This window comes from Mustela nigripes, chromosome 8 (genome assembly GCF_022355385.1).
Source record: "Mustela nigripes isolate SB6536 chromosome 8, MUSNIG.SB6536, whole genome shotgun sequence".
NCBI classification, from domain to species: domain Eukaryota; kingdom Metazoa; phylum Chordata; class Mammalia; order Carnivora; family Mustelidae; genus Mustela; species Mustela nigripes.
The window spans coordinates 74,135,819-74,149,927 of record NC_081564.1 but is presented as its reverse complement, the minus strand read 5'-3'; the positions used below and the strand labels follow the sequence as shown (position 1 = coordinate 74,149,927).

Below are 14,109 nucleotides of genomic sequence, written 5' to 3'. Positions count from 1 at the left end.
GGTGAATAGGAGTGGCTGGACACAGACCAAAACAAAATTAAGTAGACTGGAATCTTCCCTATGTGCACGGAGCGCTCTTAATGTTTTATATAAGAATTTATAATAATGTCACAGAAGTCTTGTGTTTGAAAGTAATAGGAATTTTTTTTTTTTTTTAAAGATTTTATTTATTCATTTGACAGAGAGAAATCACAAGTAGGCAGAGAGGCAGGCAGAGAGAGAGAGAGAGGAGGAAGCAGGCTCCCTGCTGAGCAGAGAGCCCGATGCGGGACTCGATCCCAGGACCCTGAGATCATGACCTGAGCTGAAGGCAGCGGCTTAACCACTGAGCCACCCAGGCGCCCCCGAAAGTAATAGGAATTTGAAAGGAATCTTGATAACTTCTCTCCCACTTCTCTGCCTGTGATCGACTTAGAGACTTTGAAGATATTTTCACCTCCGATAATCCTGATTACCTTTAAAATAGGATATCACCTGTCAAGTGTATGCTTACATGTTGTAATACATCTTTCAGCTCTCTAGGACAGCTGTAACAGGGACACAAACGGGCTAGTTTAAGACAACAGAAATTCGTTCTCTTACAGTTTGGGGAGCCAGAAGTCCAAAATCACAGTGTCTGCAGGGTTGGTGCCTTCTAAAAGGCATGAGGGAAGGTCTGTTCCAAGTTTCTCCCCTAGCTTCTGGAGGTGGCTGACAATCCTTGGCGCCCCCTAACTTGTAGACACATCCCTTCAATCTCTGGCTTCATCTTCACATGGCCTTGTTCCTGTGTGTCCCCATGTCTGGGTCTGGCTGTCCTCGTCTTCTAAAGATGGCAGTTGTCAGATCAGGACCCACCTTAATCCAGTGTGACATCGCTGGAACATGATCCCATCTGCAAAGACCCCGTTCTCAAATAAGATGACAGTCATGGGTCCTACGATTAGGATCGAGCATATCTTTTGGGGGCACACAGTTCAGCGCATAGTAGCCTTCATCCCTCCTTAAGTAAAAGAGTGTCCCTCCTCCAGCTTTGTGGTCCACGCGGACATCTCGCTTTGCTCCATTTTCTTTCTTTTTTTTTTTTTTTTTTAAGATTTTATTTATTTGACAGACAGAGACCACAAGTGGGCAGAGAGGCAGGCAGAGAGAGGAGGAAGCAGGCTCCCCGCTGAGCAGAGAGCCCGATGCGGGGCTCGATCCCAGGACCCTGGAACCTTGACCCTGAACCGAAGGCAGAGGCCCCAACCCACTGAGCCACCCAGGCGCCCCTTTGCTCCATTTTCTAAGAGGCTCTGAGGAGTCGAGGAATCTGCCAGCAGCGTCTGCTTGTTCCCCAGCCAGATTTGCCGTGGAGATCCTTTGAGGGCAAATGTCTACTTCTTGTTACTGTCTCTAACCTGAGCCTCCAAGGAGTCAAGGAGGCCCTGTTTAGAATAAAGGGCATAAAGGAAATCTCAGTGTCTTTCTGGCCAATATCCTGTGCCACCATAGGCCATCAGGCTTTAGGGATTTTTGCAGGTGTGTTTACACTGGAACAAATGTGTGACCTCACATAGAGTGACTTTCTTTTTTTTTTCTCCCCAACAGAATAATGCAATTAAAACATACAAGTATAATGCGTTTTCCTTTCTACCGATGAATTTGTTTGAGCAGTTTAAGAGAGCAGCCAATTTCTATTTCCTGATCCTTCTTATCTTACAGGTAATGACCTTCGACGTCTTAAATCTGTTTTGAATTGTGATGACTCAGTAACACTGAAACTGTGGACATGTATAATCTTGAAAGTAGTGTAGTTAGTTACGTTAGTGTAACACTAACGTAAAGGAATCGTGCCTCATACAGAACCAGCGCGACAGTGTTCCATGAACAGGGAAAGGAAGCAAGTGGAGATATTTTAATTGTATATTTTTTTAAAATTCCATTTCATCCTGATGTGAGTGTTAAAACTGGTTTCCCCAACGTGACTACAGTTAAAACCTTCACTTTGTAAAATTATTTGTACCTTAAAATTCTGGTTTTCTGTGTGCTTGCTAGCTCTTTGTTTTCTCTTCAGATGCTTGATTGCCTCAAGAATATTAATTTGTGTTAATATTTGAGTCATAAATTTCAATAAATTATTTTTGCAAGCTGCTTTTATGTGGACAAAAGGCCTGTTCTTTTCCTGAGTCTTTGTCCCCATTGTTGTAAAGGACTCCCTTACCTGGAGAGTGTTAGTTTTCCCTGCATAGTAACTGTTGTTAGAGTCCGAGAACTTTACACCCTCTCGTTGCCAGACTGTTGACCTTTAGCCCCCGAAGTGCAGGCTACGAAGGGCAGCATCGCCACTTGGTGTTACCAGCTTTTTTACAACCAGAGCTGGATTTAGAAAACGGTCTCCTCTGCTGGGATTCCCTCCGGAAGGCTTCATGACATGGGAGTGTGTGTGTGCCCAGGTCGGGATGGAGGGCGCGGGGAGTGGCGAGGAAACCCGAGGGAGAAACAGAGACCCGACAGATGCGGTAGAATATGAAACCTCCAGGCTGGAGAGTACAGAACGGTCCTGTTATCAGGAGGGACCTTTGAAATAGGCCCGTGGGGAGACAAACACTAAAATTGGAAGGCTCTGCTTTGTGCTAAGTGAGCTGTCCTTCCCTGCCTGCCTGCCTTCGAACAAGGAACAGGGGAATTACCCACCGCGAGAATAATGCGGCAAGTGAGCTTTCTCTCTTCCAGCCCACCCCTAACCATCGTCTCCTAAGATAGAGCAATTTAAATTGGAATAAATTATAGCCAGTTGCTTGCCTTGTTACTTAATTCTTCTCTGTGATGCGAGGGCTATCATAACCTCCCATTTTGCAGAGAAACTGCGGCCTGGGCAGGTACAGGAACTTGCTCCAAATCCCAAAGCCCTGAGTGAGAGAGCAAGACAGGATTTGGATCCAGTAATTTCTCTGCAGAGATTGTCCTTTTAACCACTACGTTATGTGGTCTGAAAATCCATACTGGATTACAAGAGATCTTTACTAAACTTGCCTCCCAATCTTTTGTTCCACCTTGAAGCCTGTCTTCAAGGGGACCAGGCCTCCTGGGAAGGCAGCCCCTTTCTCTGCTGGACCAGTAGTGGTGACCGCCAAAGATGCCCAGAGCAATAATGAGCTTTCAGCCACTCCCTAATGCGTCCTGACCTCCATCCTGAGACCCTCAGAGACCACTGGCTGGGCAACCAGCAGTGGAGAGCCTGTTCTCTGCATCGTCCTCTGGGATCCGTTCCTGGAGGTCAGAAGCTGGAGAGGGCAGCAGGAAGAAGGTTGGCTGGAGGCTCGGATGCCTTGCCTTTCCTCCAGGCTCTGCAGGGCGTAGACTCGAGTGTCGGGGGAAGTTGGAGTTAGCAGTCACCTGTAGAGGCCATGCTTCCATGGGCACACGTCTTCCTTGTGTTTCTGGCAGGCAATACCTGAAATCTCGACCCTGGCATGGTACACCACCCTGTTCCCCTTGCTCGTGGTGTTGGGCATCACGGCCATCAAGGACCTGGTGGACGACGTGGTAAGGATGGCTCGTGCGGCTTTCTCCTCGCCGAGGCGGCATCGGTACCTTCTATTTTGAGATGATTAAAATAATCTTTTGCCTTCTGTCTTGTAAAGGCTCGCCATAAAATGGATAACGAAATCAATAATAGGACGTGTGAAGTCATTAAGGATGGCAGGTACTGTGCCTTCCTTTGTTTGTTACTTAGTTACAGGGGTAGAGTGGGTCACAGTGGGTCACTGTGCTCAGAAACATGCTTAGAGACAACCCTTCCGACCTTAGAAGGCTGCCGTTTCCCTTGAAGGGTCTCTGTTAATTTACTAAGACTTGGTCTCCTCCTCGAGACCCAGAGGCTATAGCCAAGTTGGGTTACGGGCCCTACGGTAACAGCACTGTTGTGTTTATTTATTTTTTTTAACTTTGATTTATTATTTGAAAGGGAGAAAGATTGAGCAGGGGGAGGGGCAGAGGGAGAAGCAGGTTCCCCGCTGAGGCGGGAGCCCAATGCAGGACTTGATCCCAGGACCCTGCAGATCATGACCTGAGCCGAAGGCAGACCCTGAACTGATGGAGCCACCCAGGCGCCCCAGCACTGTTGATACTGTTTACTCCTTCAGCCTGGAATTCCGTCTTTGCCGTTCCCAAACCGATGTGTTCAAGATTCTGCCCAAATACCTTGACACCTTTCCTGATTCTCCATCTCAAGGGATTTCTCCCTTCTCTGCACTTTGAGGGCATTTTGCTTTGCTCTTTCTTCTCATGGCCTGACTTTCATTAGGGTTATTGGTGTCGGCGTCTCAGTTGTCCCAAACTCTAGGTTTCTCAAAGAGACTGTCCTGATGGTATTCAGTTAGGGTTTTGTGGGGTTTTTTGTTTGCTTGTTTGTTTTGGTCCCTCAGAGCCTCCAACACACCGACAGTGCTCCATAAATGTTAAATAACCATCGTCAGCTGTGACCGAGGTGCCAACTCACAGACCAGGAATGAGCTGTTTTCTGTGCAGCGCCTGGAGGCAGAACCACAAGTCAGGGGCTAAAAATAGTGACTGAGAAGATGCCAAATCCCTGTGCTGTACTCTGGAAACTAGGATATTCTAGATCAATCACATTTCAGTGAAAAAGAAAAAAAATAGTGTGAAGGCCCAATTCAAAGACTCTTTTAGATGTCGACCCTGAGAAAAAGAAGGTGACTTAGACGCACAGTTCCGCTGTGTCTATTTGCATACAGACTCTGTCATTCTGTTTGGATGGCTTTTTTTCCTGCCCCGATAAGTGGATTCTGTTCTGAAGGTTTCCTTTCAAATCACTTAGAGTCAGGGAGAGTGGTAACATTCACAGCCAGCCCCAGTCAGGGAGAGCGGTAACATTCACAGCCAGCCCCCACGACCCTGGCGATAGGCCACAGCCTGGTTAACTCCATTGATAAAGAGTAGTTCCAAGTGGCCTTGAATTTGGGGTCGGGTGCATATCTGATGGGGCTGTCGCCCCAGCTCCCCCTGGACTAGGGTCAAGCCTGTGCAGAGACTCGGACCTTGTCAGGAGGGTAGGGGACCTCCCAAGGGGAAACCAGATGTCACAGTGGAAGGGTTCAACTGAATTGCCTCTCATACCCCCAGAAAGCTCTGTGGGAAGAATGTTCTTAACTTGTTCATTTATAATTTGACACTCATATGCCAATTCTAATTTACAGTTTTCCAGACACTGACATGTAAACTGACTACCACTTCATTTCTTGACAGATGAGCCACGTTTTTTCTTTTTGATGCTAAGATTAAGAATTATGTATTCTAATAAAATTGGTGAATCTGGTGTATAGGCATATATTTAAGATGTATTTTAAGTTGAAAAAAAATACCCATTCTCAACTCCAGCTCTCTTTTATCCATGAATTAATGGGAGGACACACATAATAATTGGATTTCTGCCTCCAAAAAAATTAAGATTATTAGTTGTGGTAGATTCACAGTATCTATTAGGGATACCTTTTGTCTAGATGAACATCTTTAAAACAGACTACTTGTTTTAAAAGATATTTTAAAAAGATGTTTAAAAAAGATGTTGACTTGTGAGATATTTAAAGGGTATTTCCTATGGAATTTAAGACTGAAAATAGCCCCGGGACCACCTGAGACCTGCGTCCTGAGCAGGTGGTGGACAGCCCAGAGGAAAGAGAGCAGGAGAGGTAGTAGCACACAGGACCTGAGCAAAAACAAAGGCGGTGCCCGGAATCCCTCCTTGCCGCACATTTAAGTACCCCCTCTAGCCTTCACTATGTGACCTAGGAAGGAACAGGTCACAAAGGTCCCCATCACCACCACTTCCTTTAGAGGAGACTGTGATTCCCGCAACCACTCAATGTGGTTTCATCATTCAGTGGCTGTCCTTTTAGGAAAACCCTTTCTCTGTGATAGTCCCGCTTTCCCCAGAATGGTTGGCTTCTAGAAAGAATAATTCCAAATCTTTTGCCAGTAACTTTGAAAAAGCCAATAAACTATCATTTTTAACATTTAGATTCAAAGTTGCCAAGTGGAAAGAGATTCAAGTTGGAGATGTCATTCGCCTGAAAAAAAATGATTTTATTCCCGTAAGTGAATAAACCCTGCATGCCTCGTGTGTTGACCTCCCAGCGGCTCTGGCTCAGTTTTGTCTTGGGGATCTTTGTGTGATCAGTGTGTTTTGTTCTGAGCAGGCTGACATCCTGCTGCTGTCCAGCTCGGAGCCCAACAGCCTCTGCTATGTTGAAACAGCCGAACTGGACGGGTAAGTGGGTCTTCACTGGGTCTGTTCTGAGGCCGACGGTTGAGGGCACATTCATTCCACTGAAAATTGGGTCATGAAAAGGAGCCTGAGGTCTGGCCCTGCCCCCAGCACTTGCTGGGTACCCAACAGTGTCCCCAGCAGACCAGCCTCTCTTTTTCCCAATTCCATCTGTATAGTGGGGATTTCAAGCCTGCCCACCCCCAACTTTGAGGGAACGTAGAAGCATGGATGCCTGAGCCCTTTGTACACACCTGAGCAGTGTCGAGATGTCGAGATGCATACGAATGACTGTCAGTATAATCTGTTTTAGAAAAAAACAGATTCTTAAGGAGTATCTGTCAGTAGGCACTTCTGGATTTTCCCTTCATTGGTTCAGGTTACTACACTGCCACTGCTTTTGACCAGTTTGGAATGCGTTACTTGAGTGCCTACTGTGTTGCCTTAGCGTTATGTATTAGCTCATTTAGTCTCCTCAGCAACCCTATAAGACAAGTATTGGCCCCACATCGACGTTACCCGCGAGGAAAGGTGAGCACAAGAATATGAGGTAGCCTGCACAAGGATCGGAGGTAGCCTGCCCAAGGTCACACAGCGAGTGGCCAGGTTGGGACACTGCTCCCCCGTGCTGGTTCTCCAAGCTAGTGTCGGCACTTCCCTCTCTGAGGTGAGCACCTTACCTCACACCCTAGATACCCGTAAGTTCTCTGTGGAGAGCTGAAGTCCTCTCAGAGGCACCAGGTCTGTCTTTGCTCTGTAAGTTAGTCAGCTGATCAGTCTTCCCTATAAAACAGCCATTATCCCCATGAGTGAGAGCCTCTAAAACTTTTCAAAGGTAGAAAATCCCAACAGGCCCTGTCAAAACAGACAGAACGGGAAGGTTGAGGGCTGCAGGTCAGCATCTGAATATATGGGAACCCCAGAGTCCATGTTTGGGGAGCCCACAAAAGGACATCCAGCGCCCACATGCCCAGCCTGACTCTCCTTTTTCCAGAGCATGCGCCTTCCTTGCTCTGTGGGTGGGAAATGCCACGTGCTGGGGGGTAAGGCTCCCACCTCCGCTCCTACATAGAATTCTCTTTCAGAAATACGGGATCCAGTTATTCTCTCTGGAAATAATAGGTTGACAGAGTCCAAACACTTTCTGTAACAAATACGTCTTGTAGAATCATCTTAGTGTGATTAAATATTAGAAGCTAAGTTTTTTTTTTTTTTAAGATTTTATTTGTTTCTTTTAGGGAGAGAGCCTGAGCAGGGGGAGGGGGAAGGGTCAGAGGAGAGAGAGAATCTTGAGTAGACTTTGTGGTGAGCACAGAGCCCAATGCAGGGCTTGATCCCATGACCCTGAGATCACAACCCTAGCTGAAACCAAGAGTCTGATGCTCAGGCGACTAAACCTCCTGGGCGCCCCCAGGAACTAAGTTTTTAAATAGCAGTTTGATGGGGTGCCTGGGTGGCTCAGTGGGTTAAAGCTTCTACCTTCGGCTCAGGTCATGATCCCAAGGTCCTGGGGTGGAGCCCCACGTTGGGCTCTCTGCTCAGCTGGGAGCCTGCTTCCCCCTCTTTCTCTGCCTGCCTCTTTGCCTACTTGTGATCTCTGTCAAATAAATAAATAAAATCTTTTAAAAATAATAATAAATAGCAGTTTGATAGTCTAGGCGGGTGGCGAAAGCTAAGTTAGTAATGAGGAGGACAGGAAGCATGTGGGTGCCTCCGTCCCAACCATATTGGCCCATAAAAACAAACAGTGAAGGGGACCAACATTGCCCAAGTCATTGCCAAGGAAGTTTTTCTGTTGTTCTGGAAATAACCTCACTAAATCCAAAGTTCCAAGGCAAACAGAGTTTGAAAATCGGAAAAGCTAATGACCTAGCTTTTGCTTCCAGGCATACCTAAATGTTATTTTGTAGCATTTTTCATATATTTCCCCTCCAGGCTTCAAATTTTACTCATTTAATTTTCTTTTCCTCTCCTTTTAGAGAAACCAATCTAAAGTTCAAAATGGCACTTGAAATCACACACCAATACCTCCAAAGAGAAAATTCATTGACAGCATTTGATGGTTTGTGCAAACATGTCTTTGTTTTAAATTTTAGTTGCTCAACTCAGTCCCAGTTAGTTAAAATTAAAACCACAATCTCTTTCGTATGTGAGTACTTACGTGAATCATATTTTTCTAAAGGTTTTATTGAATGCGAAGAACCCAATAATCGACTAGATAAGTTTACAGGAACACTGTTTTGGAGAAACACAAGTTTTCCTCTGGATGCAGACAAAATTTTGTTACGTGGGTGTGTCATTAGGAACACGGATTTCTGCCATGGATTGGTCATTTTTGCAGGTAATTTCGGAGTTTCTTGGGAAATTGATCTGATACATGCTTTTAAGTCTTAAAGAGGGGATTGTTTTTTCTGTTCATTGTCCGTCAAAACTGAAGAAAGAGTAGTTTTATTGACGTGGCTGTGAATTGATTTTCCCAAGTATTGATCAGTTTGAATTTTCTGCTTTTAGGTGCTGACACGAAAATAATGAAGAATAGTGGGAAAACCAGATTTAAAAGAACTAAAATTGATTACCTGATGAACTACATGGTTTATACGGTACTTATTTTCTAGTTCAGTAGATGAGAGGCTAGACTGCTGTCTTTTGCTGTAATGCTGTTTTAGCCTATTTTATTTTATTTTATTTGACAGAGAAAGATCACAAGTAGGCAGAGAGGCAGGCAGAGAGAGCGGGAGAAGCAGACTCCCCTCTGAGCAGAGAGCCTGATTCGGGGCTCAGTCCCAGGACCCTGAGATCATGACCGGAGCCGAAGGCAGAGGCTTTAACCCACTGAGCCACCCAGGTGCCCCCAGGCTTTTCTTAATGCAGAGAAATCTTACCTCTGTGAGCCAAGGAGAAGAACGCATGCGGTGTTCCAAGGCTAGGTGGGAGAGAGAGGACTCGCTTACTTTTTTCTCAGAAATGCCATACCTCCTATAGGAGAATCCTTTTGGGAATTGAAATTCCAGTTGTAGGAGCCTCTGATTGAGCATCTTTTAACTAGAGTGACCAGGGAGCCCAAGATCAGTTTGTGAGACTGGGCTCCTAGAGTCAATGTAGGGCTGATTTTACTGCTATTAGTTTCCCCAAGGGGTAGTTCTTGTAAACGCAAACTTTCCCCCATCACATACACTGTAGAAGTCTACATAAAAGGCAAGGCTAAGTATAAGGTGTGTTGAGGAGTCCCCAAGAACACCGCTGGCTTTGGTGGTTCACTAGGAGGACTCATAGACTAGAGAAGCTAGTTCGCCTCATAGCTATGACTTACTGTAACTTACTACAAAGCAAGATCAGCAAAGACAAAAGGCCCATGAGGCAGAGTCTGGAGGAAGCCAGGTGGCAGCTTCCAAGAGTCGCTTCCAGTAGGCTCACACGGCAAGACACATTTAATTCCCTGAGCAACAGTTTCTGACAGGCCATGTGAGATGTCCGTACCAGGGAAGGTCTGTGCCTGGGGTTTTATTGGGATCTGCTCACATAGGCACCATTGGCCAGGCGGGTACCAAAATTCCAGATTCCCTGGAAGAACACAGGTGGCCAACATAAACCATGTTGTTTTACAGTTAGGCACAAAGAGTCATTCTTATCAGGAAATAAGGGAAAAGGAAACCCTTCCATCTAAGTTCCCAGATGTCAGCCAAAGGCAAACCTTGCAAAGTCATTTAAGGATAGCATCTCAGGCCTGGCTCCAAATATTAGGCAATCCTCTGATTTCCCAGTGAAAATTCACTTTCTCGCAAGTATTTAGGTTAATTTGAATTCATAAGGTTTTGGGGGAATTCTAAAACTTACAGTACTTTACATATACTTGTTCAAAGTCATATAAAAGTAATACACTGATTTGAGAATTTTTTTTTTCTCTGATCTGGAATTTCATTAAAACTTTGAACCTTTTAAGTGCATCTTCAGCGTCTTTGTCCTGGTTATGGCCAAACGACTCACAATGAGTTCTCTCCTGCTGAGCCATGTGGTTTTGAGATAGAGCACTATTGGAATCTGTGTCCAGAAATTTAAATCTGTCCTCAGAAATTGTATTCCTACCCATAAATACCAGATACCGTGAGGACAGTGGACTTTTGCATTCATCCCCTAAGTGTATCCTCATAATTTCCCCAACAGGATATACTTAGGGTACCACTTTTCAAGTGACCTTAAACTTGAAGTGATAATTAAATCTTTAGGAATCATTACCCAAATCTGGATGAAATTCTCTTAACTTAAAAAACGTATTCCTTCAGATATTTTCTCTAAGCATCCCAAGTCAGCATTGTTTGAAATTATTTCATGTAAGGTACCTTCCCCAAGCAGTACGATATTATTCAAACTGAAGGTCATGGATTGAATGCCCTACAGGCATTAAAGGACGATTAAGAATTTGAACATAAGGCACCACTTTCTCTTTTGAACCGTAGCTTTGGGGACAAAACTGTGCCTATATGTGTGACGTAGGATAAATTAGTCAATCACAGAACTCAGATGGGCTTTCAAAGCATCCTGGTGGCGTTGTTTTCCCTTTAAGTGTGTTTTTACTGACTACTAAATTATAAACGTGCGAGGTATTCAGTAAGATTAGTTAGTACCTGTGACATTCTGGGAGTTTGCAGTCTGTCTTCCAAATACACTTCAGTGTTTCGTGTCTTCTAGATCTTTGTTGTTCTCATCCTGGTTTCTGCTGGTCTTGCCATTGGCCACGCTTACTGGGAAGCTCAAGTTGGCAACTATTCTTGGTACCTCTATGATGGAGAAGACTATACACCCTCCTACCGTGGATTCCTAAATTTCTGGGGCTACATCATCATTCTAAACACCATGGTGCCCATCTCTCTCTATGTCAGGTAAGGCTGGCCTCTCGTGGGCCTCCTGCTTTAAGGGAAGCGTGAGCACATTTTCCCAACTTCGCACCTTCAGTTCCATCAGTAATTGTTGGTCTTTGAGGCCGTAAGGAGCAAGTAAGAAGATAACCTTCATTTCAGGATTGGAGGTAATAGGGGGAAAGGAAGTCAACACGGGAGTGTCTGGTCCATACCAGGCACAGCACCTGCAGATGAGACCACCGGAGTCCAGAAGTCACTCCTTGGTAAGATTCCTTCTCCGTGGACTTCAGAGCCCAAGCTTCAGAAAGGGCCTTGGGAGAAGGTGGAGATTTCTAGCGTCGTGGGAAAACTTAGTTGTTTTCCTTTTCAGGAGCCTTCGTAATCTCTTAGCTGGGTCTTCTTTATTGCCGCCTGGTACATCCCTTGCTTATAAAATGCTTCCTGGCCGCTACTTTCCGTTGGGAATGCCCCTCTCCCCGCCCTCAGTCCGCCTCTCCGAGTGCTCTGTTTCTCATCTCAATCTCAACCACAATAGAGGAGTCACTGTCTCTGACAGTGGTGATCACCTTGCTTGGTGAGATTCCTTCCTTGTTCACTTTTTTCCTTCTTCAACCTCAAGGCCTGCTGTCATTCAGCCATTGGATTTTAGACCCCCTGGATGGGGAGTTGTGTGTTGGAATATACCCAGGAGCCAGAGTCTCCTCTGAGTTCCAATTAAGTAACAGCCCAGAGACATACAGGATCACATATACTTCTGTAATTAGAAGCACTTGTTTTATTTTAATTTTATTACATGTGCATTTGTTTGATTTGTAATTTTATTATGTGTAGTTACTGCTGTTCTCTCTCCATGGAGTAGAGCCCTGGGGAGCCATGTGTTTGCAGTCACTTAAACAACAACAAAAAACTGAGATGAGTTTTACCTTTGTTGAGGGAGCTACTAAACAGATGATTTTGTTTAAAACTGTGCGTTATAAAATAAACTGTGTGTCAGTTTCAGTTTTTAAAAAATCATGTCGTGATTAATGTGATTTCTTATTTCTCTTGGAAATAAAGGCCCTTCTAGATCTGATAAGTCGGATCAGGTCATTCTGCTTTGTTTTCTACCTATGGTAGTTTTCCATCACCTTCAGGATAAACTCATTACTGAGGCCACGCTGTGACCCACAAGGCCCAGTGTGGTCTGTTGCTCTCCTCCTCCCCCTCATCACCTCTTGCACCCGCCCCCTCCTTAGGCTCCCTCAACTCCAGTCCTCTTGTTACTCCTCAGGGTGGTGCCAGTACCTACCACAGACCCTTTGCACCTGCTCTGGTCCTCGCCTGGAATGTTTTCGCCTCTTACCTACACGGTTGCTCTTTCATTTCCTTCAGGCCTCTGCTTGGACATCCCCTTAGCACGCTGGCCTTTTCGGACCCACTCCAGCATAGAAGTCACTTCGTTCCCTGTTGCTCTCCATCTTCCCTTTACCCTGCTTTGATGTTCTGTGGGGGAATTTTCACCACATGCTGTATTTACAGGTTTCTGTATTTGTCCCCAGTAGAAGGTAACCTCCTTAAAGACAGGGATTTTGTCTGTTCTCTTTCCTAATGTGGCCTCCTGTACCTAGAGTGGTGTCTGTACATAGAGGGCACTCGGGAAATACTTACAGGGTGAGAGAAGGAGTTCTTTTTCCATCTCTTTAATTTATTATAAGACCTCTTTTGCCCATTCAACCTTGGCTGAACATGTCAACAGCTTCCTTAGAACTGTGATATATTTAATCCCTTAGAGTTTTAAAATTGAGATGATTCTTCTAAAGTATCTATTTGGGACATTCTTTATCTCCTTAAAAATTTAGGGAAAAAAAACCCCTGGTTTTTCACAGTGTGGTATCACAGTGTAGGAGTTAATTGCTGAGAGCCCTAGGGCCTACTTATGAGCACACAGGGTCTGTAACCTCATGGACCCTCCCCTCCAGCTGGGGGCAGAGGTGAGCATAGCCATGTCCGTCATCCCCAGGTGCTATGGGAATGAGAAGAGGGATTGCTACATTGTCACCATGTCGCCAGTCCCACAGGGTACTGGGGTCAGACATACTCAGGATTGCGTGAGAAATCAAGGCTGGAGAAAGATGTGTCTGGTCAGGAGAGCCCGGAGGATGGGCGCATGGACCCTGCAGGGCTCATGGGCAGCCCGTTCCCATGCACACGAGTGTAGATGAAGCCCACTCCGTGCCTCTCGGATCTGAGAGCGCTATCCAGAGTAACCTTGCGTCTTGTCTTCCCAGTGTGGAAGTGATCCGGCTTGGACAGAGTTACTTCATAAACTGGGACCTGCAGATGTACTATCCAGAGAAGGACACTCCTGCAAAGGCCAGAACCACCACGCTGAACGAGCAGCTCGGCCAGATCCATTACATTTTTTCAGACAAGACAGGGACACTCACGCAAAACATCATGACCTTTAAGAAGTGCTGCATCAATGGGCAAATCTATGGTGAGTGGATGCCATCGCTCAGTCCCCTGGGGTCCGTGTGACCAGGACCCGCCTTCCCAGAATTGTCGCGGTCCTCCCGGATCCCAGCCCTAGTGGCCATTCTGGGCTGAGTTCTGAGGTGGCTTCTCTGGTAGCCTCAGGAACACATGCATGGGAGAGGTCAGCAGTCAGAAGGAGGCACACGTGCCTCAAAAAATTAAACATAAAGGTACTGTGTGATCCAACAATTCCACTTCTTGGTGTGAACCCAAAAGAACCAAAAACAGGGATGGGGAGAGAGATTTGCACAAGCATGTTCTTGTCAGCATTATTCACAATAGCTAAAGTGTGGAAGCAACCCAAGTGTCCCTCAGGAGATGAGTGGATAAAATGTGGGGTGCACATACACCCGGAATATTAGTCAGCTTTGAGAAGGAAAACATTCTGCCAGACGCTGCACCATGGGTGAACCTGGAAGACACCATGCTCAGTGAAAGAAGCCAGTCACAAAGGACACACATTTACACAGACGGGAAGTGGAATGGGTTGTTGCT

At 45.7% G+C, this 14,109-nt stretch overlaps 1 protein-coding gene across 3 annotated transcripts in view; it reads left to right on the top strand.

Moving 5' to 3' along the window:
* The window catches only part of ATP8B1 (ATPase phospholipid transporting 8B1), a 125,137-nt gene that overhangs the window by 80,469 nt on the left and 30,559 nt on the right, over positions 1–14,109 (top strand). For all 3 annotated transcript variants that reach the window (XM_059409737.1, XM_059409739.1, XM_059409740.1), the window contains 10 exons: positions 1,570–1,683; positions 3,409–3,507; positions 3,606–3,667; positions 5,999–6,071; positions 6,177–6,247; positions 8,224–8,306; positions 8,427–8,585; positions 8,756–8,844; positions 10,931–11,121; positions 13,368–13,576. In XM_059409737.1, coding sequence (XP_059265720.1) covers positions 1,570–1,683; positions 3,409–3,507; positions 3,606–3,667; positions 5,999–6,071; positions 6,177–6,247; positions 8,224–8,306; positions 8,427–8,585; positions 8,756–8,844; positions 10,931–11,121; positions 13,368–13,576 — 1,150 coding nt within the window. The remainder of the gene's footprint in view (positions 1–1,569; positions 1,684–3,408; positions 3,508–3,605; positions 3,668–5,998; positions 6,072–6,176; positions 6,248–8,223; positions 8,307–8,426; positions 8,586–8,755; positions 8,845–10,930; positions 11,122–13,367; positions 13,577–14,109) is intronic.